Here is a 26,913-nt window from a genome sequence, read left to right as displayed (position 1 = left end):
GTAGGGCTGCAGACACTCCGTGTGCAAAGTGCAATCAGCATGTTTCTCCGGACCGTCGGGCAGCCTTGCTTGGGGAGCCAGGAAGGTGCTCCAGGCCCATGAGAGAGCCTCAGCACTCTGCGTGGGACTCATTTTTTGTAAAAAAAAAAAAAGAAGAAGAAGAAGAAAGGCGACATAGAGAGGGAGAGAAGGAGAAGGGACATGAAGAATGTTCCAGAAGGAGTGACGTCAGTGCTGTCCACTGCCCGCTGGGGGCCGGGTGAGCACCAGGTGTTGAGTGAAAGGCAGTGCTGAGGCCCGGACCCTGGCCAGTCACGCTGAGCAAGCTGTGGGCAGGCCCCGGTGCTGTTGGGCGGCCTTCCCCAAACCTGACCAGAGCAGAGCCTGGCGGCCGGCGGTGAGCCGCTGTGTTCTCACTGGGGTCCCGTGACTGTCCATGACATCAGGAGTCTTGCATTCTCCCAGCGGCAAGAAACATGTCCCAACTGCCAATAAATTACTTGAGGGAATTTTGGGGTAAATTAAATTATTAAAATAAAGTAAACCCACCTTAATATTTATATTAAAAAACTTCAAATGAAAATAACCTAGGCAAGAAATATGTTTCCAGGCCCCTGTCTCGTGCCGTGTCCTGGGCCCTGGCCTCTTGGGCCACTCCTTGGCCCAGCATGGCCCAAGTCAAGGCTTTTTAGTGAGGGGGTGTCTTTGCCTTCCACCCGCTGCAGGAAGTAAACTGGATGGGGAGGTGGTGCCTGCCGGGGCAGGGAGAAGCAGCTACTGTGCCCAAGTCTGGGGGCCGACTGCCTCGTTCTGCTCCTGGGGCTCCTGGAAAGGTTGGGACCCCAAGTCACGAGGTGTGGGGGGCAGCACCCCAGGTCCTCCACCCTGAGCTCCAGATGTCCGGTCTCGGCTGCATCTGGGCCACAGGCAGGGAGATCCAGGGCTCCAAGTGGACACTAGGCCCCAGCTACAGCCCTGTCATGCCTCCCAAAGCACAGCCACCCGGAGCAGCGAGGCTGGGAGAGGCGGTGTTGGGGGGGCCGGGGTGAGGGGTGCCTACCAGGTCCCCCAAGCAGAGTCCGGAAGCAAACCTGTTTCCATGGGTGTCTTTCCCCCATGAAGGGGCATATGGTTGGCAGGAATTTCTCTGGGTGTATCCTTTCTTCGACTCTTCCGAAATGTGGGTGCGGGGGTGTGGGGGGCCCAGGTCAGGTGCTCCCCGAGCACCCCGGGAGCAGCCCCAGCGGCTGGGTTCTCCGCGCTCTCTCCGTGGTGCTCCGATGTGCAGTTCTGCTTTTCTCCCGCCGGCCGGCTGGTTCCCCCAGAAGTCAGAGCTCACCTCCCCGAGGTCAGCAGGAGTCCCCGCGTTCCCTGGAGGGGGGTGGGGGTGGGGGCTGCAGCCTGGCAGGGGGTCAGCTGCTGTCCCTCTGGAGCGCAGCGACGCAGAGGGCCGGGCCCCTGGCCTCCTCTCCTCTCTGCTGGTTCCCTTCAGCTCTCTGGGCCAGGGCTGGTTGAGGGCAGGGTGCCTCCCGGCCCCCATCAGTCGCTAGGGGGGGCAGCCCTCTCCTCCCCACACCAGCCTGACTCTGAAGCGTGGAGCCGGCACTTGGAAGGGGAGTGGCGGACGATGGCGGAACGGGAGGGCCGCGCGAAGCAGGAGGCCAGAGACTGGGCACTGCAGTCACAGACAGCGTCCTGGAGGAGGGAGGAGGGGGGCGAGAGGAGGGAGGGTGTCAGGAGCACAGTGGGCAGACGCCTGGGCCCGGGCAGCAAGCCAGGTAGCCACGTTGGGGAATGCTGTACCCAGAGAACAGTCTCTGGAAGCTTTTTTAATTGTTGTTATTTTTGATTTTGGCTTCTGGGCCACACCTGGCGGTGCCCAGGGCTTACTCCTGGCTCTGTGCTCAGGGATCACTCCTGGCAGTGCTAGGGAACCAAATGGGGTGCTGGGAATTGAACCTGGTCAGCCGTGTGCAAGGCAAACATCCTACCCACTGTATTATCTCTCCAGCCCTAGAGATCCTCTCTGGACCAATTGTTCTTTCTTTTCGTTTTCCTTTGGGTTTTTGGGCCGCACCTGGCAGTGCTCGGGGTTTACTCTTGCTTTGAGCTCAGCCATCACTTCTGGCAGGGCTCAGGGGATCATGTGGAGTGTTGGAATTTGAACCAAGACCGACCCATGAACACGGCAAGCACATTCACCTCATACTATCTCTCGGGCCCTATAATTTTATACTCTTTTTTTGGGAGGGGGACACGGGGTGACCCCCAGCAGTGCTCAGGGATATGCATTCTGGCTCTGCATTCAGGGATATACTCCTGGCAGGGCTCAGGGGAACATATGAGAGTCAGGGATCAAACCACATGCAAGGCAAACACCCTACCTACTATATTATCACTCTGATCCCTAAAATTTTATGTTCTTATATCCATTTCTGTACCCATACCTATTAAAATCAACTAATATGCAGAAAACATACCAAGATGTCCTCTGAAGCATTATTTATACTAGGGAAACACCCCAAATCACCAGACTGCGATACTTACTGTTGGGTTTGTCCTAGCCTGCCCCACGGCTCTGAGCCTCCCCCTCCAGCACTCCCTGAGAGCCCCCCAAGATCATTTATTGCCACCCGGGAGCAGGGCTGACTGGACCATAGGGACACAGTGGGCTGGAGCTGGGCCTACTAGAGTTCCCTTCCTCCAGACACTGGGGGCTGCGGCAGGGCCAGAGGCAATGCCTTTTAGATGCCTGAATGAAAGATATTATACAAGCAAAGTGGGAACCAATTACATAGACCAGATGCGAGAGAGAGAGAGAGAGAGAGAGAGAGAGAGAGAGAGAGAGAAAGAGCACATCAGAGCAGATGACGAGGCTTAGGGAGGAGACCGAGAGAAGCTGCTGGGCCCTTGGGTCCTTGCCCTGGGTTCCATAAGACACTCTGCGTCCTCAGGGACACTGCCTTATACTTCTACAATGTCAACCTTTTTTGGGGGGTGGGGGAAGGTTTGGTTTTTGGGTCATAGGCAGTGGTACTCAGGGGCTACTCCCAGTTCAGTGCTCAAAGGTTGCTTGGAGAGTTACTCAAGAGAGAGAACCACGTGGTGCCAGGGATCTGCAAATCCGCACATACTGCACACAGAGCAGGTGCTCTGGCCCAGCCGAGCTGCCGCTCCAGCCCTACAAGGTAACTCAAGTGCGTTATTTTACTGATGTGCAGAAATTCCCTACTACAGCTGAGACAGCGGCGGTGGGGGCACTTAACTCTCTGGGGTGCAGCGAGACAGTTCTCTGAGGGAAGGAGTCTTGGCACAGCAGGGGGCTGCTGGGGAAGGCGGTGGGGAGTGAGGGGAAGGCCCTGATTCAAGGCACCTGCCAATGTTAATGGCTTAACTCCCCTCCTGGGGGGCCACGGAGAGTCCAAGGGGCAGAGTACCTATCTAGCACGTGTGAGGCCCAGAGTTTGACATATTGGGGGTGGCCCAGATCTGAGCTCCCGAGCCATCAGCACTGCTGGATGTGGTCCTAATTAAAAAAGAAAATGAACTCCCCTCTCTCCCAACTGCAGCTGAACTGCAGCTGCTCTCCAGCTGCCAAGGTGAAGTGGCTCTAGAGAGAGGAGTGTAAGGGGATCTGGGCACAGCAGCTGTGGCACACCATGGGGCGGCAGGAGAGCCACGGGCAGGAGACAGGATGTCACAAGCCTGTGAGCTGAGGACTCCTACCGTCTGGGAAACCAGGCTCGGGGTGCCCTGGCTTTCAGATCACACGCCCTTAGGGCCAGAGAGATAGTCTAGGGGTTAAGGCACTTGCCTTGCGCACGGCCAACCCTGGTTCCATTCTTGGCACCCCCGATGGTCCCCTTGAGCACCACCAGGAGCAATCCCTGAGCGCTGAGCCAGGAGTAAGCTCTGAGCATCATTGGATGTGATCCCAGAATTAAAAGAGGATAAACCAAATCAAACCAAACCAAACCAAAAACATACCACTTGCCCTTGAATCAGTACCCCCAGGTCTGGAGATACCAGCCCCCATCCCAGGTAAACATGCACCGTAACTCCTGAGTGTGAAAACCAAAGCACCTGGGCCTGGGCCAGTGAGATATAATACAAGGGTTAAAGCTTTGCCTTGAACCCTGCCGACCCCAGTGTGATCCCATCACCCCATATGGTCCCCCCATATGTCATCCCTAAGCACAATCTGCTGTGGCCCAGCCCCTGCCCCACGCTCCCCCGCCCCCCATCCCCCCCACACACACTCCTCAAAGAAATGAAAGGAGCTTGGACCACAGAAGTCAGCCACGTCTCCCGAGGAAAACGGTAACCCCTGCCCGCAGCCCCCCGCCACCTACCTCACTGGGAAGAACAGTGGAGCCATCTGCATCCCGGGGGACGCCATCCTTTCCCACCTGTTGCAGCCCGGCCAGTCGGGCCTCCTCACTGCTGCCGCACTTGGCCGCCTTCTTGTTCAGGATCCTGGCCACGCTCTCGGGCTGGTGGTAGCTGGCAGGAGATAGGGGCTCTGGCTTCTTGGCACCCTCCTCCCCGGCGGCCGAGGTGGGGCTCGGGGCGCGTCCGCACACGTTGCGGAAGAACTCTTGCACGAGGCCGTACTTCGGGGGCTCGGGCTTGGCCCGCGCCTCGGACATGCCCAGTTTCCAGACCGACTCCGTGCTCCCCGAGTGCTCAACCACGCTGAAGAGGCTGGAGAGGCCATCGTTGATGTTCCGCAGCACGGGGCTGTCCCGGGTGGTGGTGGAGCGTGCCCAGGCCGAGCCGTTCTGCTTGCCCTGGTGCAGGTTCCACAGGCTGCGGTCCTTGGCGCTGTCCAACTTGGACACTGAGCGTCTCTGGAGCTTGGGCGAGCCATACTTGGGGGAGCAGCAGGGCCGCTCGATGCGCGCGTGGACCTTGTCCAGGGAGGACGAGAGCTGCTTGCCGCGTGGCGACCAGCCCTTGCTGTGCAGCCCACTGCGGGGCGGGTCAGTTTGCAGGCCCACGCTGACCGTGCGGATGGTCTGCGTGCCCACGCTGGCCAGCCCCACCGTCTGGCTGGACGTGCTCTTGACTTTCCTCTCCAGCGAGCCCGAGCGCATGGCCTGGCGCACGCAGTTGGTGATCTCCTTCATGTCGTCGCTCATGTTGCCCGAGATCTCGAAGTCATGCAGGGCCGCGGGGAAGCCGGGGCCCGAGGCCGCCGGGCTGCTGCCGGAGCCCCCGTCCAGGCGCTGCCGGGAAAAGTTGCAGAGCCACCGGCTGTAGGAGCTCTCGGCCAGCCCGTCAGCCTCGGCGGACTCTTTGGGCTTGGCTGTGGTGAAGAGGAAGCCCGGCTCAATGAGGATCTTGCCCTCCCGGTTGTGGACCACGGGCACGCCCAGGCGCCGGGCCACCGGGGGGCTGTAGTAGACGCGGATGCCCGTCTTGTCGGGCGCCGTGTAGCTGCGCTGCATCTGCCTGCCCGGTGGCTCCTGGCAGCCCGCTTGGTGGCAGTCCTGGGATGGGCGCCCGCACTGCTCGGCGGCCTCCTTCTCTGGGTCCACGGGCTGGCTGCCCACAAAGGGGAAGGCAGGGCCGCTGGGCGGCTTCTTGCCCCGTGAGGGCTCGCCAGCCAGATAGGGGGAACAGTCCAGCAAACTTTCAAACTCAGACATGGAAGACACCGATTTGGTCCTGGGAAGAGCAGGGGAAGAAGGGCGGTGTTGGAAGACGTGAATGTAGCCAGGGCAGGTGGGTGTCCAGCCCGTGCCCCGTGGACAGCACCCAGGCCCAGGCTGCCCGTCCCACCTACCCACCACTGGCCCCTGAGCATACTTCTCTGACTCCACTGGTGTTCACACAGAGGAAGTGAAATATCTAGAGTTTAAGCTCTTAGAACGCTTCCATGGAAGGTGAGACCTGGAGGCTAGTTCCCTGTCCCCTGATCCCTGGTGCCAAATCTGAGCTGCCAGGTCCCCTCCTGCTCCCAGATACCCTCCTTGACACCAGCTCCAATGGCCACTAACCATCACAAGCAGCCTCCTCCCTCCGTCTTGCTTCCACGTGTTTCCTGGAGTCCTCTCCCAAGCCAACCATACACACCCAAGCCTCCACTCACGGTTTTCTTCCAGGGAACCCACACTAAGGAGCCATTAAATACCCAGCACAGACCTGGTACGTGTCTAGCCAAAGACTCAAAGTGCCGGCACATCTCAGTGTCTCTCGTGTCAGACCGTCCCAAGCCTCACACTATCCCTGGGAGTCTGGGATGTAGTTCTCAGAGATAAAGCACCTGCCGTGCACATATGGGGCCTGGGTCTGAAACCCACAAAACAAACAAAAGACCCTACAAACAAATGACAGCTGCAGAAACAGCCCAGGGCTGAGCTGGAAGTCAAGCTGAGCACTCGCTGTGCAGCCCCTCTTCTGCCCCAGGGTCCCCCATTCTGCTCCTGGTTCAGGTCTGCCTCGGGCCTGCCTCACTTCTGGTGGCCCCTTGACTCTGTGGCCCTCACTCTGTCACGAGCTCTCTAACAGCAGTGCTGTCCTGCTGGTGTGTGTGGGGGGGTCCTCTCCCTGGGTTATTAGGATGCTACTAATATTCCTGGGTCCAGCTTCACTCTTTAGAATCCAGAGACAGGAAGGAAGCCCAAGAGGACATGAATAGATTCTTCCTCAGGTAGGATAGGTGGGTGGGTGGGGGGGGGGGTGTCCATTTTCCATGCTCGGAATTAAATAAACCAGTAGGCTGGGATTCTCAGCACCCCAAGCTTTCTAGCCCCTGAGTCACTGAGGTCCCATAAAACCTACATTCCGGTTCTTTCTACATGCAGGCTGGGGGCTGGAGAGGGGGGTGAGAGCGTGGCAAGGCGGAAGGGGGCGTGGCTAGATGGAGGGGGCGTGGCAAGACGGGAGGGGGCGTGGCAACACAAGAAGATAGGGGCAAGGCAGCACGGGGAGGGCGTGGCAACATGGGAGAGAGTGGGATAAATGAGCGGGCACCGTGTGGGGCGGGGGCGTTAATCAAGGAAGGGGAGTGGCGGGAAAACATGGCAGGGTTGAGGTTGGGGCTGCAAGATCGGGCAGAGAGGGCAGGGGTGGGTGACCCAGGGCTGAGAAGGGGTGAGGTTGCAGGGGCGGGGCCGCAGGGCAGGCTGGCACCTCTTTAAGCCGCTTCCCCCCAGCTCAGCTTCGGCAGCAGCCTCCTTGTCGTGGACCTTCTCATTGTGCGCCTGTGCCAAAGAGAGACAAAAGGGTCAGTCTGGCCACCAGTGGGCTACAGGAGGTCAGTGTCGGGGCAGGTCCGGCCCACTCCCACCCCCACGGGTGTCTCACACTGGGCCCATCAGAGCTCCCAGAAACAGGCTGCCGTGTGCAGTGACTCTCACCCCTGGCCACTGTCCTGAGGGGGTGACAGAAGTGACCAGAGGGTTCCTGCTCTGTTTCACCCCAGGCCTGGAGCAGCTAGCTCCCCAGAACCCATTTCCAGAACCTGAATCGTCAGCCCTCTGGGGCCTCAGGCTGTCATGAGGATGACAGAGGGAGACAGAGGGTCTGTGCATATGGCAGCGTTTGATTCCTTGGTGTGTGGCTCCGTGGACAATGCACCGAGGTGCGGGAGCAAACCCACAGCAAGACCTGCGTGACCTCCACAAGCAGGCAGGGAGTGGGAGTCTCCACCCACCACGTGGCCACGAGAGGGAGTGTGACCTACCCAAGACCACACCGCCTCTCACCCAGGCATGAGAGGGAAGAAGGACCAGCAAGACCAGAGATATACAGCTCTGCCCAGGCCCAGGGGGACAGGCTGCAGCAGGAAGATGCCCTGGGTTGAGAAGCTGGGGGTACGAGTCACCACAAGGGAGGGTCTTCCCGAAAGTGAGAGCCCGGGAGGCCGCAGCCCTCACCTCTTTCCAGCTGTTGTCTTGCTTCTCCAGATCGGCATGCTTCAGGGCCCAGGGGTCAGCGGCCTTCTGCAGCTAGGAAGGGCAGAGAGGAGGTCAGTGGTGAGCCAGCGGGCAAGCAGGGCTCCCTGGGAGCTGGGCCTCTGCCCGAGTTCCACTCAGGCATTCCGATGCCTCCCACCATGGACTCAGAAGCCCCCTCCTGCGGGCAGCAACTCAAAGGCACCAAGAAAGAGACTTTGGAACAAGACAATAAAAGCAAGTGCTTCGGACTCTCCTGTGGCTACTACCGCTGACAGTGACCACCATCATTTCTGTTTTGGGGGAGGAAGGGGAGCCCCTGGGCAACCCCAGTTGGGGAAGGGTTTCTTCCTACAGTGCTCAGGGGACCACGTGGTGCCAGGGAATGTATCTGGGCCTCCTGCATGCAAAGCCTATAACAGGGATCAAACCCAGGTCAGTAAGGCAAGCAGGTTACCTACTTGTACTATGTCGCTGGGGCCCCTGTCTTACTTCCTGCTACAATTCCCAAAAGCACCAGAGGAGGGAAGGGGCAGTAAAGTCTCATCAGAGGCGCAAATAGATCCAGCCGGCCGGAAGCTCCCACCCCAGGACAGTTTTCAAGAGCCCTTGTTACCCCCTCGTCACCTCTAGGGGGCGTGTGATGGAGTCCAGTGGCCTCACGGTGAGCCTGAGAGTGGGTGGGGGCTGTTCGGAGATGTCCTTCTCCCACAGGGAAGGGCAGCTGGTAACAGCCCCGTACCCGACTCTAGAAAGCGAGGAGGGAACGCTGCCAAAGAGGTCGAAGCGACAGGACAACAGGCAGGGCACTTGCTGTGTATGTGGCTGACCCAAGTTCAATCCCCGGCACCCCTTATGGTCCCCCAACTCCTGCCAGGAGTAATCCCTGAGCATTGATGAGTGTGGCCCAATGCCCATAACTCCCCCCCCCCCCCCCAAAAAAAGCACCTTGGCAGTAAAGTCAAGCCCTGATCAGGGTAGGATTCGGCCCCCAGGAATCATCCTGCAGTGCCCATAGTGGGCAGAAGAGAAGAGAAGGTTAAGTTCGCCTAATCTGGCACAAAAGCCCTAAACCAGGTGAGCTTAGGGGGGGTCCTCAGGCTGTGGCATTCACCCCGCCGGCTGGCAGAAATGGGCCCGGCTTGAACTGTCAGTGCCGGGTGGTGCTGAGGGCTGAGCCGGCTGAGGCCACAGTTGCGTGAATGAGTGCAGCTAAAAGAAGACTGGTCAGGGGGCCAGAGAGAGAGCACAGGGGGCACAGTGCTGGCCTGGCACGCAGCCGACCTGACCCATACGGTCCCCTGGACCTGCCAGGAGTGAGCCCTGAGCGCCGCCGGGTGTGGCCCAAACACAAACAAACAAAATAAATAAGGAAGGAGAAAGAAGAGAGGAAAGATGTTAGTTAGGGGAATCTCCTTGTTTGGCTTAAGTTTTTTTTCAACATGGCTTTTTCTGACATCCAGGATTCACATGGAGGCCTAGACTAACTAAACGGCAGAAATGGCCAGAAGAACGTGGTCCAAAACCACTTGTTTTGGTGTTTTGTTTTGTTTTCTTCGGGGGGGGGGGGGGGAATACCCAGCAATGCTCAGGGTTAACTCCTGGCTCTGTGCTCATTCCGGCAGCACTTGGGGGACCATATGGAATGCTGGGGATCAAACCTAGGTAGGCTGCAAACCAAGTGCCCTTGCCGCTTTATTATCTCTCAAGCATCCTCTTTTTTTTTTAATTTTAATTTTTTTTCCATAGCCATTTTTGCTGGCTATAAACAAGGTCTCCGGAACCAGAGGGAATACACAGCGACACAGCTCTTCTCTTCCTTGTACGAGGGGGACACCCAGTGATGCTCAGGAGCGACTCCTGGCTCTGCACTCAGGGACTACTCCTGGCAAACTCAGGGGACCATATGGGATGCCAAGCATCGAACCAGGTTTGCTGCATGCAAGGGAAATGTCTCTGTTCACTGTTATTATCACTCTGGCCCAGACATAGTTTTTCAAAAAAATTTAAGGTATTCATGCTCAGGATGAAAGTGCAGATTATAAAAAAAAGATTTCTTAAATATGAAATAACTATTGTCTCCATATTCGGAAAACAAAGGACCATTTATATCCCATGATGAACAACTTTCGGGAGATGCAAAGTACAAAGCTAAGTATAAACAATATGTACATTGTGATTCTGCTAACGTTAACAAATAAGACTCTGTCAATATACATTTCGGCAGCAAGAAAGGAGCGAGTGGGCTGGAGTGTGCTTTGCAATATCTGGGTCTTACTTAACAATGAAGTCTTTATTTCTGTAATTAAAATAAAAAGAAATTGAGAGTTAGCTCAGAAGGGTGGAGCGCATATGTGGCATACTCAAGGCCTTGAGTTTGATCCCCAGGACCCACATGACCCCTGGCCCCAGTCACCGTCAGATGTAGCCCTGGTGGCCCTAGAAAACGGCCTGGTTGACCTGAACACTTGACCATCAGGCCCGATTCTACAGAGCCAAGTGTCACTGGCAGTGGCCCCGGGCCAGGAGAACAGCTGGGGAGGCCCCTTCCTTCCCCCAGTACGTAAATGAACAGGAGCAGCAGCGAGGTATGGGGTCTGGGGGTCTGGCTAAGGGGCTGACATGGCCCATGGTTCTTGTCTACTCACATCCATTTTTAGTCAGAGATCTCTAAGTCTGGATTTAATTCAAAATAATTTTTAGGAAGGGGGCTTTGGGATTTTTTTTTTTCTACACACCTGGTGACGCTCAGAAGTTACTCCTGGATCTGTGCTCAGGAATTACTCCTGGCAGTGCATGGGGGGACCACATGGGATGCTGGGGATTGAACCCGGGTCAATCATGTGTAAGGCAAATGCCTTCCCTGCTGTACTATTGCTCTGGCCCCAAAACTTCAAGCTTTAAAGGGGACCCACCCTTGGTTTTTCCTTAGGATTTCCTGGGTAGACAAGCCATCGGGCCAGAGGTGGTGGGAAAGGAAAACTCTTTCCGTGGCAGCTGCCACGCTGTTCGGACAGAAGCACCAAACCAACTCGCAACACCTGAAGACAAATGAGTGATGGGCGGAAAGAAAGGCCTGGTCTGGACTGTGCCTCTCTGAGCATCTGGATCCAGCTAGACCCGAAGGCCCTCCTGCCACTGCACTTGTGGCACCTGGATCCAGCTGAACCTGAAGGCCCTCCTGTCACTGGACTTGTGGCACCTGGATCCAGCTGGGCCCTTCCAGCTCTCGCAGGGAGGGTTGCCGGGGGCCTCACCTGGCTCAGGCGGTTCTGCAGCTCCTTCACCTGCTGCTCCACCTGCTGCTTCTCACCCTGCAGCCGCTCCACCAGCTGCAGCTTCTCCTGGCTCCAGTTGTGCTCGCTGATCTGCAGCTGCCGCGTGAGCTCCATGACGGCACTGTAGGACTCGGCCAGGAGGTGCTGCTGCTCCTCCCGCTCCCGCTGCAGGGCGGCCTTCCAGTCGGGCCCTGCCCGCTCCCCAGGCCCCTTCCCGGCCTTCAGTTCCGCCTGCAGAGGGGAGAACCAGCTGGACAGCTCTTCTGGGGGCCTCTCCTGCCCTCCCCACCGCAGCTCTCCTCTCTCTGCCCACCTTCCTTCCCCCTCCCCCTCGCACATGGCCCAGGGGCTGGGGGACACACCCATCACTCAGGAAGCTTGGCTCACTCCCTGCTCAGAACTCAGCCCCCAAAATCCAGGCAGGCCATATTCTTTTATTTCTTTTAAACAATTTTTTAAAGCCATAGTAGTAAAAACAGAGTGGCATTGGCTGAAAACCAGACACACAGGTCAGTAACAGAATAGAGCCATCAGAAACAAACCCGCTAACTGGAGTCAACTAATGTTTGACAGAGGCACCAAAACACCCGTTAGGAAACAAAGAGTCTCCTTAATTAGCTGGGAAAACTGGGCTAATACATACAACAAAGGGAAAGAGACCCTTATCTCACACAGCATACAAAAATCGTTCTGGATTTTTAATCCAAAATGGACTAAAAACTTAAATGAGGTTATATTCTTTTTACAAGTTCTCTGCCAAGGGCTCTGCAGGCTTTTCACCTCAGCACCTTCATGAAAACACAACTACTTTTGTATTGTGGGGCCACACCTGGCAGTGCAGAGAACTTATCCTGGCTCAGTGCTCTGGGATCACTCCTGGTGGTGCTGACCATATGGGGTACCCGGGATCAAACCCAGTTGGCCGAGTACAGGCAAACACTGTGCTATGCCCTGCTGTGCTACGCCCCTCCCCCCCAACTACTTCTCATTTGTTTGTTGGGCCACACCTGGTGACTCTCTGGGGCTAGTCCCAACTTGGTGCTAAGGGGTCGCTCTTGCAGCGGTTGGAGGGGCTGAGCAGTGCGGGAGGGAACCCGGGCATCCAGCATGCGCAGTGCGCTCTCAGCCCTCGCGCCGTCTCCCCACGCCTCAGACTATTATTGTGATATTTCAGAGTGACTCAGTGGCCAGTGCTGCTGCCCAGGACGCTCGCCAGCGCTTAGCAGAACATTAGTAAGGGACGCCTCTCACCTCCCGGCTGAACCTGCCAGAAGCCGGCCTTGTCCCCAGAGGCCTGCCCAGGGACACACACCTGCAAGTCACAGGAGGACTGAACTCGGGAATCAGGTGGCGGGGGAGGGGGGGGACGGGGGACTGCGCAGCCCCAGGACTCAATGCAGATGCCGGAGCACAGGTTACAGGTTCCGGCCTGGGTGTGGCCCCGGCACCGGGTACGGTCCCCAGAACAGAGTGGGGGACTGCAGGGTGTGCCCCACCAAAAAGAAGGGTCTGGAAAGATGGCACAGCGGGAAGGGCAGTTGCCTAGCACTGGCCAACCCAGGTTCGTTCCTGGCACCCCTGAACCCTAAGCAAAGAGCCAGGAGTGAGCTCTAAGCCCTGCCGAAGATGGGTCCCAAACAATATCCCCCCTCCAAAAATAAAAGAATCACTGCATCCTAGTCTCTGCTTCCCTTGCTGTGTGACTCTAGAGAAGTGTCTTGCCTTCTCTGGGCTGTAAAGGGACACTGACAGGGTTCCGGATGCTGCTAGGAACATGGCTCGGGCTTTGTACTCTAGGATCCGTCAGCCAAGGGCTTGGCTGAGAGGGGAAAGGGCGGGTCAGGGACGCACCTGGGCCGTGTGGCTCCTGAGCTCTGCCCGCTCCGTCTCCCAGGTGGCCTTGGCCTTGGCAAACTGCTGCTGCAGCTCGGTCAGGCCCTGGCGCTCGTCCCGAAGCAACCGGCACAGCTCCTTCAGCGTCACCTTCATGTCGGCCAGCGTCTTGATGTACTCGTTGGGCTGCAGGGGCCGACGTGAGGGTCAGTCAGGAGCTTCCGGCAGGGTGGCGCACGGGGACTGGGCTGGGAGCACGACCTCCAGGGCCCCCCCACAGCAAACCCTGCAGCCACCGCACCAGTGACTCAGCACACCCTGAGCTCAACCTGGCTCCTTCCTGTCCCGATACGGCCAGTCCTCCCTCCGAGGCCAGGACACAGCTCACTGGATGGCTCTGGAGGACCTGACCCACTCCCCCCCCCTTTTTTGGTTTTGCCTTTTGGGTCACATCCGGCGATGCTCAGGGGTTACTCTTGGCTCTGCACTCAGAAATTACCCCTGGGGTGCTCAGGGGACCCTATAGGATTCTGGGATTGAACCCAGGTCAGCCACGTGCAGGGCCATTGTCCCTCCCCGCTGGACTATTACTCCAGTCCCATGACCCATTTCTGACTCCAGACCTCAAGCCAGTCTAGCCCTGTATCCTGGCCATGCCCACCCCCAGCCACAGTCAGTTTCAAAGTATCTTGCCACATCTCTGCGCTCAGTTCTGTTAGTCCCCAAAGGTCCATTCCTATACTCTATGAGGCAAACTCCTATTCGCCCTCCGAAACCCATAGCCTGTGCCCCTTGCTCTGGGGTACTGTTCCCTACACACCAAATGATTCATGGCTTTTGCCTGGGAAGCAACCCCCTTTCATAACCTGGCCTTGGACCCCTGTCCAGAATGACATGGGAGCCCCACACAGGGAGCAGCAGGGAGGTAGAATCCGCAGGGTGTCACCAACAGGAATACATGGTCTGGAGGGCAGGGGACGGGCCAAGCACGCACCGTGTTCTGGGTCCAGCTGTCCCCTGTGCAGGTCTTGTTATCAGGGTGCTGGGCATTCAGCTCCTCTTCCTCCATGAGCAGGTACAGCTCCTTCATGCTGCTCACCTGGAAGAGACACACGCACTCAGCAGGGATGCGAGGGTGTCAAGCCGGGGGCTCTGTGCCTCCAGGGGATGACGGTCCTGAGCTGTGACCCAGACAGACGCACAGAGGACTGTTCGGACTGCAGGAGGAAGAAGAGGATAGGGACCGAAGGCACAGGAGGTGGTCCTCACCTGGAGCCCTTCCAGCCTCCTCCCCATCTCTCATGCCCCAGGGACGGTGACACATCCCCAAGAGCAACTCAGAAAGAACCACGGGGGTGGGGGTGGGGGGAGCGGCGGCGGGGTGGGGTGGGGGGGTTGTGTGTGCAGGTACCAGGGCTGGAATTAAAGGGCCACAGGCTTCCCTGTAATTGCAGGTAAGCGCAATTAATGGCGAGGGCGGAGAGAAGGGCCCCGGGCAGCTGCTGACAGATTGGGGGCGGAAGTCCAGGGCCAGCAGTGAGAGTGGGTCGGTCATTCACTGGGCATTGCCCCTGAGGACCGGCCCCAGCTGTCCCACACTCACTGCCCTCGGGGCACCCCAGGTGGGAACACCAGTGCCTCTCCGCCAGGAAAGTCCTGGAAAATATCGTGGCAATGCAGGAAAATGCCTAGCGGGTCTGTCCCCATCTGGCACATCCCACAGGGATCCAGAGAGGCAGGGCGCACAGGTAAGGAGCTGGGAGGGGCCGAGGTAGGTCTCTAGAGAAGGTGGGCTTGGGGCAAAGTCCCAAAGGGGGTGCAAAGGGGGTGAGAACTAGGTCCTGTGACCATGCGGGTCAAAACTAGCAAGAAAAGGCAGAGCAAATGCTAAGGCCCTGCAGAGGAACCCACCCTTGAAGGGTCAGCAGGCAAACAGCGGGGAGGGGGAGAGGCACAGGGAATGCAGGGGGGCTTCTCCTGGGTGACCGGGAAGGAGGGATGGGGGGGAGGCCTTGCAGGCAGGCAGGCCTGGTTTAATCCCCAGTGCCACATACGGTCCCCCATGCACCACAGGGGACCTGTGCTTTCAGGAATAGTCCCTGCGCATAAGGTGTAGTCCAACTCCCTACATCAGCCCCCTAAAAAACCAGATCAGTTTTTTGTCTTTCTTTTCTTTTTTTTTTTTTTAATTTTTGGATCACGCCTAGTGATGCTCAGGGGTTACTCCTGGGTCTGCACTTAGGAATTACTCCTGGCGGTGCTCAAGGGACCGTATGGGACACTGGGGATAGAACGTGGTCAGTCGCTTGCAAAGCAAATGCCCTCCCCGCTGTGCTATTGCTCCAGAACCCCTCCAACCCGAGTGATGAGCAACACGGGAAGCCGACAGCTGGGCTGGCTATGAGCTTGGGGGGGAGAGGGCCCGAGCTGCACCAGCTGGGTCCCCCTCTCATTATTTATTTATTTATTTTTTTGCTTTTTGGGTCACACCCAGAGATGCACAGGGGTTATTCCTGGTTCGTGCACTAAGGAATTACTCCTGGCCGTGCTCAGGGAACAATATGGGATGCTGGGAATTGAACCCGGGTCGAGCCGGATACAAGGCAAACGCCCTACCCACTATGCTATCGCTCCAGCCCCCCTCTCATTCTTTCTCCCCCTGTAGCCCCCGCCCAGGCCCAGGCCCGTACCTCCAGGAAGTCGTCCCTCTCACTGGGCAAAATCTTGCCCTGCCGCCAGCGCTTGAGGAACCACCTGAGCTTCATGAAGAGCAGCAGGAAGTTGTGCTTGAACTGTTGGGACTCCTGCACCAGCATGTTCTTCTCCTGGCTCCAGAATTTCTGCTCCAGCCGCCGCTGGAGGCTCAGACTCTGCAGCTCAAACTCTCGCCTCAGGAGCGCCCTCTGCTGGTCCTCCTTCAGCTGCGAGGAAGACAAGCATTGGCTTAGACAAACCACCCAAGGTCCGGCCCGAGACCCCGGTAGACGGAACATTCCGGAAATGCCTGCTGGCGAATCCCTGTGAGGGATTCCATCACTAGCAGCGAGCACGAAAGGCATTCATCTGCCTTCCACTCAGCCCACCCAGGTGTGGTTCCCTGGCACCGCGTATGATCGCCCAATCCAGGCCAGGACTGGTCCGGTCCCTGAGCACAGAGGCAGGAGTAAGCCCAGGTGTAGCCTGAGAACCAATGAATAAAGAAACTAACACTGAGCTGAGCCCTCCCTCAGGAAAAAGAAAACCCTCAGAGAAAGAACAGGAAATCATAACTACAAATCGGTGCCAGAGCTAGGGTCTGGCCCCTGACCTATCTGACGAGAACCCGGACAGAGGGGCGGGAGAGGGACAGAGACAAGTTTCAGGTGCAGGCCGTGTGTGCAGTCGACCCTGACTCAATCCAGGGTGCAGCCCTGGAGGCTCCGAGCCCAGTGGGGTGGCCTGGTTAGTCCCCGGATGAGCAGCGCCACACCCCCAGTCCCTCCCATCAGAACAGCTGGTCCGAGAATCACTGAATCACTGGGAAGGGCCCAGGGCCCTTCCAAGCACCACTTGAAGTGGGAGGATTGCTTCCCCCTCTCCAGAAATACAAAAACCCAAACCAAAGGAGACTTGCAGGAGAGACTAAGCACATGCTGGGTGCCAGTACTTCCCCTAAACTCTCATTTAATGAGGAACTCCGGGGGATGAATCATGGTGGGAAAACCCCAGTGGAGAGCAAAGGGCCGGGAAAAGGGGGGCGGCGAGGGTGAGACAAGGGAGGAAGCAGAGTCAGATCTGCATTAAAACCCCAGCAGCTCCTGGGGCCGGAGCCATACTACAGCGGGAGGGCACTAGTCCTGCACGCCTGGGTTGGATCCCAGCACCCTATATGATCGCCTGGGCACCACCAGGAGTGATCCCTGTATGCAGAGCCAGGAGTGAGCTCTGAGCACTGCTTGGTGTGCACCTCCCTCCCCCAAATCCCAGCCAGGTGTCAGCGTATCAGACACAGAGTATCTGCTTATATGTGCGAGGCCCTGGGCGTGGTCCCAGGAGCAGGAAAGAGAACTGAAGGTCACTGTGAGTAGTAATGCACGGAGCAGGCCTGCCATGCAGGAAGGGCTTCATAAGTGCCTTCCATTCTTGGGATGACGCTCTGGACAACCAGCCAGGTCTACAGCCTTTCTGCGAGAGGGTTCCAGCTCTGACGAGGGAAAGTGCGCCCAGCAAGGGGACAAGATACGACTGGGGTCACACAGGCAGCCAGTGACCAGCCTGGCCCGGCATCACATGATGACAAGTACGACATAGACACACAGCAAAAACGACATCTGCACTTGCATGTTCGTGGCAGCACTGTTCACAATAGCCAGAATCTAGAAACAACCCAAGTGCCCAAGAGCAGACGACTCGTTAAAGAAATGACAGTACGGCTACAGAATGGAATACTCTGCAGCTGTTAGAAAAAAATGAAGTCGGGGCTGGAGCAATAGCACAGCGAGTAGGGCGTTTGCCTTGCACGTAGCTCACCCAGGTTCGATCCCCAGCATCCCATATGGTCCTCCAGGAGTAATTCCTGAGTGCATGAACCAGGAGTAACCCCTGTGCACCACCGGGTGTGACCCAAAACGTACTGTCATTGTCCTCCTGTTGTTCATCAATTTGCTCGAGTGGGCCTAGTAACGTCTCCATTGGAGATGTTATCTCTGCCGTGCGGGCGAGATACTCTCGGTAGCTTGCCGGGCTCTCCGAGAGGGGCGGAGGAATTGAACTCGGGTTGGCCATGTTGGCTGCGTGCAAGGCAAACGCCCTACCGCTGTGCTATCGCTCTAGCCCAAAAAGCAAAAAAAAAAAAGAAGTCATTAAATTCGCTTATTATTGGATGGACATAGAGAGTATCATGCTGCGTGAAATGAGTCAGAAGAAGAAGGACAGAGAGTGACTGCACTCATTTGTGGGAAATGAAAAAAGCATAGTATGAGCCAGGAATATCTGTATTGCAAACCATAATGCCCAAAATGGGGTAGGCGGGGAGGGAGACAGAGAGACAGACAGTCAGAGAGAGAAGTGCCTGCCAAAGAGGCAGGCTGGAGGAGGAGGGTGGTGGGAGAGATATTGGGGACCGTGGTGGTGGGAAATGTACACGGATGGAGGGAAGGATGTTGGAACATTGTAAGACTGAAATCTTAAAAGTGTTTGTAATGGTCTTATCTCAGTGATTCCATTGGGGGAAAAAAAAATGGGACGTGGGCATCTGTGTCCCCTTCCTTTCTGCCAGGGAGCTGGGAGGGGGCAGGCAGGGAATACCCACCTGGACCATTTTCTGATTGAAGCTGTCGGCTTCCTCCTTCCGAAGCTGCCGCTCCTGGGAGAGCTGCTCCTGCAGGCCGCGGAGGCTGTCGTGGGCCTCAGCCAGCACCAGCTGCAGCTCCTTGATCTGGGTGGGAATGAGGAGCACGATCATGAGGACAGAGCAGGCGGCACCGTGACACTGGTCATGAGACGACGATGGCAGGGGGGCATCATGGAAGGGAAGAAAGGGTCCCCGCGGTCCTTCAACTTCTAATCAGGGTCAACAGCTGCCCGACCTCCACCCATGGTTGGGACGGTGGCAGGAAAGTGTCAACCAAGTCTACCTATTGTCATCTTGGCTCTGTGCTCAGGGATCACTCCTGGTGGGGCTCAGGGGACCATTTGGGGTGTTGGGGATCAAGCCCAGGTGAGCAGTGCGCAAGGCAAGTACACCACCCGCTGTCTCATCACTCCGGGTCTGTCATCATTTTGACCTGATAATTTCTCTTTGACATTTACTTGAAAATAATATACTGTGAACATAAGTATGGTCTACTAAGATATGTGTCAGCTCATTGTTTATAGCTTCAAAAAGTAAAAAATGACTTTAAAAATAGATTTATATAATGTTTAGTGGGCCTATCCTTATGTACAAAAACCATTCAGCTGGGTGAAGAGATGGTTCAGGAGTTAAGGCAAGCACCTGCTTTTTGAAAATTAATTTATTTTGGAGTGTAGGGACACACCCAGTGGTGCTAAGGTCTTACTTCTGGCTCTGCATTTATGAGTGAGTCCTGCCTGGTGGTACTCAGGGGACCTCATATAGTGCCAGGGATTGAACTAGGGTCGGCTTCATGAAAGGTAGGTGCCTTAACCCCTGTACTATCTCTCCGGCTTATATAAATAAATAAATAAATAAGAGTGAGTGGGGGGGGTAGGGCTCAGGGTACCACGTGTGGTGCCGGGGATCACACCTGAGTCGGCAGTATGCAAGGCAAGCTCCCTAGCGGCTGCACTAGCTCTACAATCCCCATAAACATCATTTTAACTGAAGTGTAACATTCATTCAGAAAAACACATATTGAAAGTGGCTCAAATTAAACTGACCACTGGGATGTAATCAGAAGCAGACCAATACCAGGTCCCAGCTAGGAGTATGTCCTGAGCAATATGGGCCCATCAAGCCCCTCCACCCATTTTTTAAAAAATTTATTTATTTATTTTTGCTTTTTGGGTCATACCTGGCAATGCACAGGGGTTACTCCTGGCTCATGCACTCAGGAATTACTCCTGGCGGTGCTCAGGGGACCATATGAGATGCTGGGAATCGAACCCGGGTCGGCCACATGCAAGGCAAACGCCCTACCCGCTGTACTATCACTCCAGCCCCAGCCCCTCCACCCATTTTAAAAGTGTTTTTCGCTCCATTTTCTAAGTAGTATCTTCTAGTAGAAAGAATACTTATGCTGTCGTGCCAAGCAGTGGGCAGGAAGGGCTGAAAATGGCAGCTCAGTGCCTGCAACAAATCTTCTCAGGTATAACAAGAAAATGCCTTTATTGGGGAAAGCCAAAACCAAAACCAAACCTGGCCGGTCTGGAAACCTGGCAATAAAGGGCGCTCTGACAGGGCGACTTGAATATCTGTGTTGTACCCCAAATCCTCACAGACCTCTATACTATGGCCTCACTCTGGAGTTCTCCTTGACACAGTGTCCAGCAAACTCTGACCATGCAGGAAAGAGTAGGTGCAAAGGAGGAAAACGGAGTGCATTCAGGGAACTCTGCTCCTCGGGGAAATGAATGCAGCACTCACGACCCCCTCACTCCCTCCTGCCATGGCTGCCGGAGGCTCAGATCACTCTAGGAGCCTGACTTGCTCAGGAAAGCGGGTTCAGGCTGGGGCACATCCCAGGCTCCCCGTGATTCCAGAGGCTCTGCAAGCCCCACACAGGCTGTAGAGCCTTTTTTTCTGCTTCTGGTTCGTTACCAAAGTGGGGGAAAATTCCTAGAGAAGCTCAGAACCCCTCAGGATTCTTCACGGACCAGAGAACCTCTGAAGTTCTGACAGAAGCGGAAATGCAGCCACTGTGAGGTCCCGAGACCCAGGGATGTGCCCTCGGGACGACTCTCCTTCACTCAACATGCAACACGCCTTGACCTAAGGTTTGTTGATTCCATGTTGATTCTTTCAACAACCAGAGGGGCGGCATCTTCCTTGTTTGAAAAGTGAGAGGACAGAATTTAGCTCAAGATGTCAGTCAGGGCTGGACCAATAGTACAGCAGGTAGGGTACCTGCCTTCCATGTGGCTGACCCAGGTTCGATCCCTGGCATCCCGTATGGTCCCCTGAGCCTAGCCCAGAGTGAGGAGGCAGGAGTAACTCCTGAGCACTGCCAGCTGTGGCCCTCAAACGAAAACCAAACCAAACCAAAAAAATCTCCCAGTCAGCAAACAGCGGACCCACCACCACCTGAACCCAGTCTGCCTAACTACAGCGCCCGCTGCGTTCCTGGAACAGAAAGTAGCTCCTTAAATACCACGAAATTAAATTCCCAATGGCATGTACTATTGGAGGAAAAAAAATTACTCGATTCAGATGAGTTTATAAGCTTCCATTTACTGGGCCATGAGAATGACCCAAACTCCTTGCCCTCTTCACCCTGACTACCAGGAAGCTCAGAGCCAAATGGGATATTCAAAACCCTCATCATCGCCAGTGAAGACCCTCCAGGGCACCCTCTGCTGCGGTGGGGGAGGCCCCTGTCTCTCTCCCCCTGGCGTACTCAGGCTGGGGCCCACCTCAGAAGCGTAGGAGTCATTGTCTTCTGCTCGGTAAGGCCTGAAGCTCCGGCCGGGATCGGGCTTCGAGTCCAGGTCCCCGGCACGAAAGGCCTCTCGGATCCTTGGCTCCCATTCCGGCAGGTCCCTGAAGTCCGACGGCTGCCGGACGCACGGGCAGAAGAAACCAAAGGTCAGCAGAAGGCTCCTGCCACTCAGCTGCGGGCCAAGACCCCTGGGAGCCACCTCTGTGACCCATACCCAGCCCTGGTGCCGGCACTGAGGGAGGTGACCACACACGTCACCTCGCGCACAGACCTGAGCCAGCCCGAGAGCCCAGCACAGCCGGGGACCTTGCTCACTCCGGCCTGAGAACCGAGGGGCAGCCCCAACACAGCGTCACCCGCTTGCCAGATCGGGGCTAGAGACAGCACAGCGGGGAGGGCGCTTGCTCTGAACTCAGCCAACATGGGTTTGATCCTGGAACCCCATGTGGTTCCCTGAGCCGGCCAGGAGTGACCCCTGAGTGTAGAGCCAGGAGTCAGCCTGAGCACAGTTGGGTGTGGGCCCAGAAAACTGAAACAAAAAAAGCCAGAGAGGGCTGGAGAGAGAGCACAAGAGGTGAAGCACCAACCGTGTGTGTGTGTGTGTGTGTCTGTGTCTGCAAGGGTCATGACCTAATCGCAGGGGTTATGACCCAATCTGAATCTCCAGCACCACAAATGTCAGGGGTCACTCCTGAGCACAGAGCCAGAACCTTGAGTACCACCAGATATGACCCCAAAGCAAACACAAAAAAGCAAAACAACAACCAAAATAGACAGGCTGGAGAAATAGTAGAGTGGAGGGCACTTGCCTTACACGTGGTTGACCCAGGTTCAAGGCCCAGCATTCCAGGACAGATGCCTGAGCAGAGCTTGAGTGAGCCCTGAGCACTGTCAAGTGTGGCCCAACCACACCCCCACCCCCATAAAAACAAACAAAAAACCCAAAAGAACAAAACCAAAGACAAAAGCAAAAAAATACCCCAAAACCAAATAGTTAGACCAGGGCCCGAAGAGATAGAACAGGGCTAAGATGCTTGCCATGTACATGACCAACACTGGTTCACCCCCTAGCATAGCCCATTGTCCCCAAGCACCTCCACGGTGACCCCTGAGCACTGCCGGGTGTGGCCCGATACCCCTCTCGCCATATCCACCAGCCAGGGGCAGGGCTGAAGGCAGGTGCCCTGTCATTCCTGGGAGAGTCCAGTCTCCAGCATGGAACGGAAAGAGGAGGCCCTGCCCTTGCCCTGTGATGTCCAGCCCCGCCTCCCTCCTGCTCCCTGGGCTGTTCCCCCTGTGGAGACTCTGCTCCGGGCACCCTCCCGGTCAGCGCGGCTCGCCCCTGCTGTGTACACTCCCCGTTCCCAGAACCATGCGGCCTCGCGCGGAGCCCACTGCAGTCCGGCCTTTCTCCCTGACGTGGCATCCTAAGGAGCGGCTCTCTCCCATGACCCCACACGGGGGGCACTGGCCACGGCCAAGGCGGTTGTGAGGGAGGAGTCATTTCCAACAAAGCATTTTCATTCATCCGAACATCAGCAGCCAGGGCCAGAGACAGGGCAGTGAGAGAGGAGCCGAGCTGGGTTCCATCCCTGGCTTCCTCGGTGGTCTCCCGAGCACATGCCAGGAGTCATCCCTGAGCCTACCGGGTGTGGCCTCCAAACAAACACAAAACCTAAAACTGGGGCCGGAGCGATAGCACAGTGGGTAGGGCGTTGGCCTTGCACACAGCTGACCTGGGTTCGATTCCCAGCATTCCATATGGTCCCCCAGCACCCCGCCAGGAGTAACCCCTGAGCATCTCCAGGTGTGACACAAAAAGCAAAAAAAAAAAAAAAAAAAAAAAAAAACCCTAAAAACTAAGACTAACGGCTGGAGATAGTACAACTGGTAAGATGCTTTCTGTGATCGCCGCCACCCCATATGGTTCCCTGAGCTCCACCAGGCTGATCCCTGAGCACAGTTGGCCACTGGGCCCTCCCTGCCCCTGTGGAAAAAAAATAAAAGGAGATTCAAGAGACAGGTGACTCTTGGGCCCAGGGGCAGTGGTCAGAAGGGGGTCTAAGCAAGCACTTCCAGCTGGTCACGCTCTAGCTAGCCCTTGGTCCGGGTGACAGCTGCTGTGTGTGCCCCTAGATTCACAGGGTGCACGTCCCTCTCTGGCCGTTAGGCATCAGGAAAATGTTTCTGAGAACAAAGGACATATTGGGAGGGTCTGAGACGCAGGCAGCTCACCTGGAAGTCGGAGCCAAGGTCTTTGGCCAGAAGCATCTCCTTGGAGGGCCCCTGGGAGCCCAAGGGGGGCAGCGTCGGGAAGGGCTCCGGGGGCTCCTTGACGGAGCTGCCCAGGACGGGGTCGGCCTTCCTGGTGAAGGCATTGAGCTCCTGCTGGAGCAGGCTCAGCCGCACCAGGAGCGCGTGCAGGAGCTTGGAGTCCCGGGGCCCCTCACTGTTGTCGGGGGGTTCGTGCAGCCGGAAATCCACACCCTCGTTGTCCAGGTAAGGCCGGAGGCCAGCCGAGAAGCCGTTGGCGTCGGCCAGGAGCACGTCGATGGCCTTGCTGACCAGGACGGCCTGCTCACGCAGCCCCGGGAGCGCCTCGGCTTCCCTGCTCCGGCACAGCCGGGCGGCGTGGGGCCCGCCGGCGTCGCCCAGGGCGGCGGGCACACACTGGGCGGAGTCGCCCGCCTCGGCGTCCGTCTCCAGCATGGGCCGCGTGCTCTGGCAGGAGGCGAGGTCGCAGCGCTGCAGGTTGGACAGCAGCACGCGGTTCTCATACTGCAGCTTCTTCACCTTGCCGCTGAGCTCGCCGATCTGCAGCTTGGCGGCCGCCAGCTCCTCCTGCGAGGGCTCGCTGAGCACGGAGCAGCTGTCCTCCGACAGGGTCACGTCCAGCTCGTGCTCCGAGCGGTACTTGGCCAGCTCGGTCAGCAGCAGCTTGTTCTGGTCCTCGAGCTCGGCGGACGAGCGCCGCAGCAGCTCGGCCTCCTCCTCCACGAACTGGAGGTGCCGCCGCAGCTCGGCCAGGCTCTCCCCGCACTCCCCGCCGCCGCCGCCCAGCGCCGAGAAGGCCAGGCGGGCCTCCAGCCCCCCGGGGCCGGCCCCAGGCTGGTCCTTCATGTCGTCCATCTCCGCCCGCAGCCCGCGGTTCTCCACCTCCAGCTCCACGATGCGGCGGCTCAGCAGGTTCGCCTCCTCCTCCACCAGCTTGAGGTGCACCTTCAGCTCGGTCTCGCGCGAGTGCGGGGCGGCCGCCAGCTCCTCGGCCGACAGGCCGCCCTCCAGGTCCCCGTAGAGCGAGCGGTACTTGAGCAGCTCCTCCTTCATGCCGTCGTTCTCCTTGGCCAGCTTGGTGAGCTTCTTGCACATGAGGGCGGACTCCTCCTTCGCGAAGTGCAGCTGGCACCGCAGGTCCGCGCTGTCCTCCTGGGTGGGCACAGGGACACACGGGACCCGCGAGGGTTAGCACTTGGAGACGCGCACGAGGTAGTTCAGGGAGCACGGACTGGGCTAGGCGGGGCACCCCGGAATGCATCCACATGGCCCTGACCTTAAAAGAGTTCAAGGTGTGGAGAAGAAGGGGTGGGGGGGATGGAGCACTAGGCGTAGAGCCTGGGTAGCCCAGGAAGGCTTCCTGGAGTAGACAACATGGAATGAGTATTGCTGCTCTCACTACAATGATTACTATCCGTTTCCTCCTCCGTGAAATGAAGCAGTAATGCTCCCTCCATCACAAAGCCAGGGATGGAGTGAAATGAGAGAATCAAGAGAAGCAACTGGCACCCTGCCCGCCCGGACGCCAACCACGTCCGACGCCTGGCCTGGGCTCCATCTGAGCTGGGGGCGAATGCCAAGCTCAGGGCGAGGTGTCTGGCAGTGAAATGGGCACGAAAATGAGAGAATGGAGTCAGGGCCGGAGACACAGTGCAGGGGTGGAGGCATCTGCTTTGCATGCCGCCGATGCCATCTCTGGAGCCACATAAGGTCACCTGAGCACTGTGGGGGCGGGGTGGGGGCGGGGCGGGGGACCCCAAACACCCACCTGGTCACACACCAAAGAAAAGGAGAGAAAACAGAGGCCGGGAGAATGGGGGAGAAGCTGGGCGCCCGAGCGGGGGCTGTGCGGAGACGGCTGGGAAGTACCTGCACCGAAGGCTTCTTGTCCGTCTTCCCCAGGGAGCGGGTCCCTCTCTTCTTCAAGGAGTGCTAGAGGGAGGTAAACAACACAACGAGTTGAACATGGGCAGGGCCAGCTAAAGGAAAGGGACAGTGTTGGAGTCCCTCCGAGAGTTGAGCAGAGCCTGGACCCGACACCTCCCAGCACCTATGGTGGAACCAGAGCGACTTCCCAGAGCAGGCGGGGAGGCACGCTCCGGAGGCGGCGGCCCAGAAGCTATGGAGGAAGAGACGATTCTGGATACATCTACTCTGGGGTCCGCCAGGGGCTTAGACCCCTGCAACTGGGTTTCTGGCTCACCAAGGGTTTCCTGAGCATCCTTGAAGTGGCCGGCCCCACTAGGGGTTCCAAGGAGGCAGCAGCAGTGCCCAAGGCAGGAGAGGGTCTCAGGAAGGAAGACACCGAGACGCTGTATCCAGACCCACTCAGCACAGTGGCACCTGTTCCCCTCGCTGGGACCTCGAGTGCTGCTGGCGAGAGCAGCTCCCTAGTCCGAGGCCACGTGCCCCCCTGGACAGAGCCCACATGCTAGCACTGGTCCCTGCCCCCTTGGGACCCTCTCAAGGGTCACTCTAGCTTCAGAGCTGCCTGGTTGAGGCCAATTTTCCTTGGCTTGCTTTTCGTATTGGAGCTACATCCATGGTGCTGGGGAAAGCCATCCCTGATCAGGGCAGGGGAGTTACTCCCTGTAGTGCTCCGGAGGAAAGCAGCCTCCCACCTACAGAGCGTGCACGCCCACCCTTCCAGCCTTCCCCTCAGTCCCTGGTTGAAGTCAAGTGAGCAAATGTTCTGCATTGCATTTCCTCCTGCCCCCATCCCAGTCCTGAAGGTCTGACCACCCCCCCCCGGGGGGGGGGGGGCGGAAAGAGGAGAAAGAAAGAAAGAGAGAGAGAGAGAGAGAGAGAGAGAATCCCTGCAAATCTCCATCCCCAGAAGAATCCTGTCCTCTCAGAACCAGAATCCCAGCAGGGACCGACAATCCTTAGGAACACTAATACACCAAATGAACAAGGGGCAACAAATCAGTCACAAGGGGGGCGGGGGGCCCTTGGATAGTACAGGAGCTCCCTCATTTCTACAATTTAAATGATGCTTTCATGCAGATTAGGAGCCACTAAAGATGTAATTATCAGCCTCATCATGAGCGGGGAAAATTCAGAAGCTACAGGGGAAATAATTTGTATATTTGATTAGATAAGCAAATTCCATGAAGAAAAAAACACCCACAGAAAAGCAAAGGTCTAAATAACTAAGAAAAACATTTGCTATTGCACTAACAGTTAATCTCGTCCATACACAAAGAGCTATACAAAACAGAGAATAATTTGTTTTTTATTATTTGTTCAATTTTTCGTTTTGGGCTCACACCTGGCAACGCCCAGGGATCACTCCTGGCTCTGCACTCAGGGATCACCCCTGGCGGTGCTCAGGAGACCATATGGGATGCCGATGATGGGGCCCAGGTTGGCCGTGTGCAAGGCAAGTGCCTTACCCACTGTACTATTTCTCTAATAAAAATTTTAATTTAAAAAAAAGGAAAGAAAAGAAAAATAGGCTGAAAAAATATATATATACATATTTAACAAACAGGTCAGGGGCCAGAGACATAGTATAGACCAGGTGCTTTC

At 56.9% G+C, this 26,913-nt stretch overlaps 1 protein-coding gene across 4 annotated transcripts in view; it reads right to left on the bottom strand.

Moving 5' to 3' along the window:
* Positions 1 to 1,504: 1,504 nt before the first annotated feature.
* Positions 1,505 to 26,913, bottom strand: part of MTCL2 (microtubule crosslinking factor 2) — a 63,879-nt gene continuing 38,470 nt past the window's right edge. Inside the window, exons 4-15 of one of the 4 annotated variants that reach the window (XM_056121244.1) lie at positions 25,252 to 25,314; positions 23,344 to 24,534; positions 21,083 to 21,223; positions 18,303 to 18,428; positions 15,703 to 15,933; positions 14,007 to 14,111; positions 13,031 to 13,198; positions 11,159 to 11,410; positions 7,884 to 7,955; positions 7,138 to 7,208; positions 4,353 to 5,670; positions 1,505 to 1,695 (exon numbers count right to left, since the gene is read on the bottom strand). In XM_056121244.1, the coding sequence (XP_055977219.1) occupies positions 1,540 to 1,695; positions 4,353 to 5,670; positions 7,138 to 7,208; positions 7,884 to 7,955; positions 11,159 to 11,410; positions 13,031 to 13,198; positions 14,007 to 14,111; positions 15,703 to 15,933; positions 18,303 to 18,428; positions 21,083 to 21,223; positions 23,344 to 24,534; positions 25,252 to 25,314 (3,894 nt within the window). In that variant the 3' untranslated portion in view covers positions 1,505 to 1,539. The remainder of the gene's footprint in view (positions 1,696 to 4,352; positions 5,671 to 7,137; positions 7,209 to 7,883; positions 7,956 to 11,158; positions 11,411 to 13,030; positions 13,199 to 14,006; positions 14,112 to 15,702; positions 15,934 to 18,302; positions 18,429 to 21,082; positions 21,224 to 23,343; positions 24,535 to 25,251; positions 25,315 to 26,913) is intronic. The other 3 variants (XM_056121246.1, XM_056121245.1, XM_056121247.1) reach the window with 3 other exon arrangements.

The sequence above is a fragment of the Sorex fumeus genome, unplaced genomic scaffold (assembly GCF_029834395.1).
Source record: "Sorex fumeus unplaced genomic scaffold, SorFum_2.1 ptg000044l, whole genome shotgun sequence".
Lineage (NCBI taxonomy): Eukaryota > Metazoa > Chordata > Mammalia > Eulipotyphla > Soricidae > Sorex > Sorex fumeus.
Note: the sequence above shows the minus strand (reverse complement) of the source record. Positions and strands in the feature narration are given on the sequence as shown.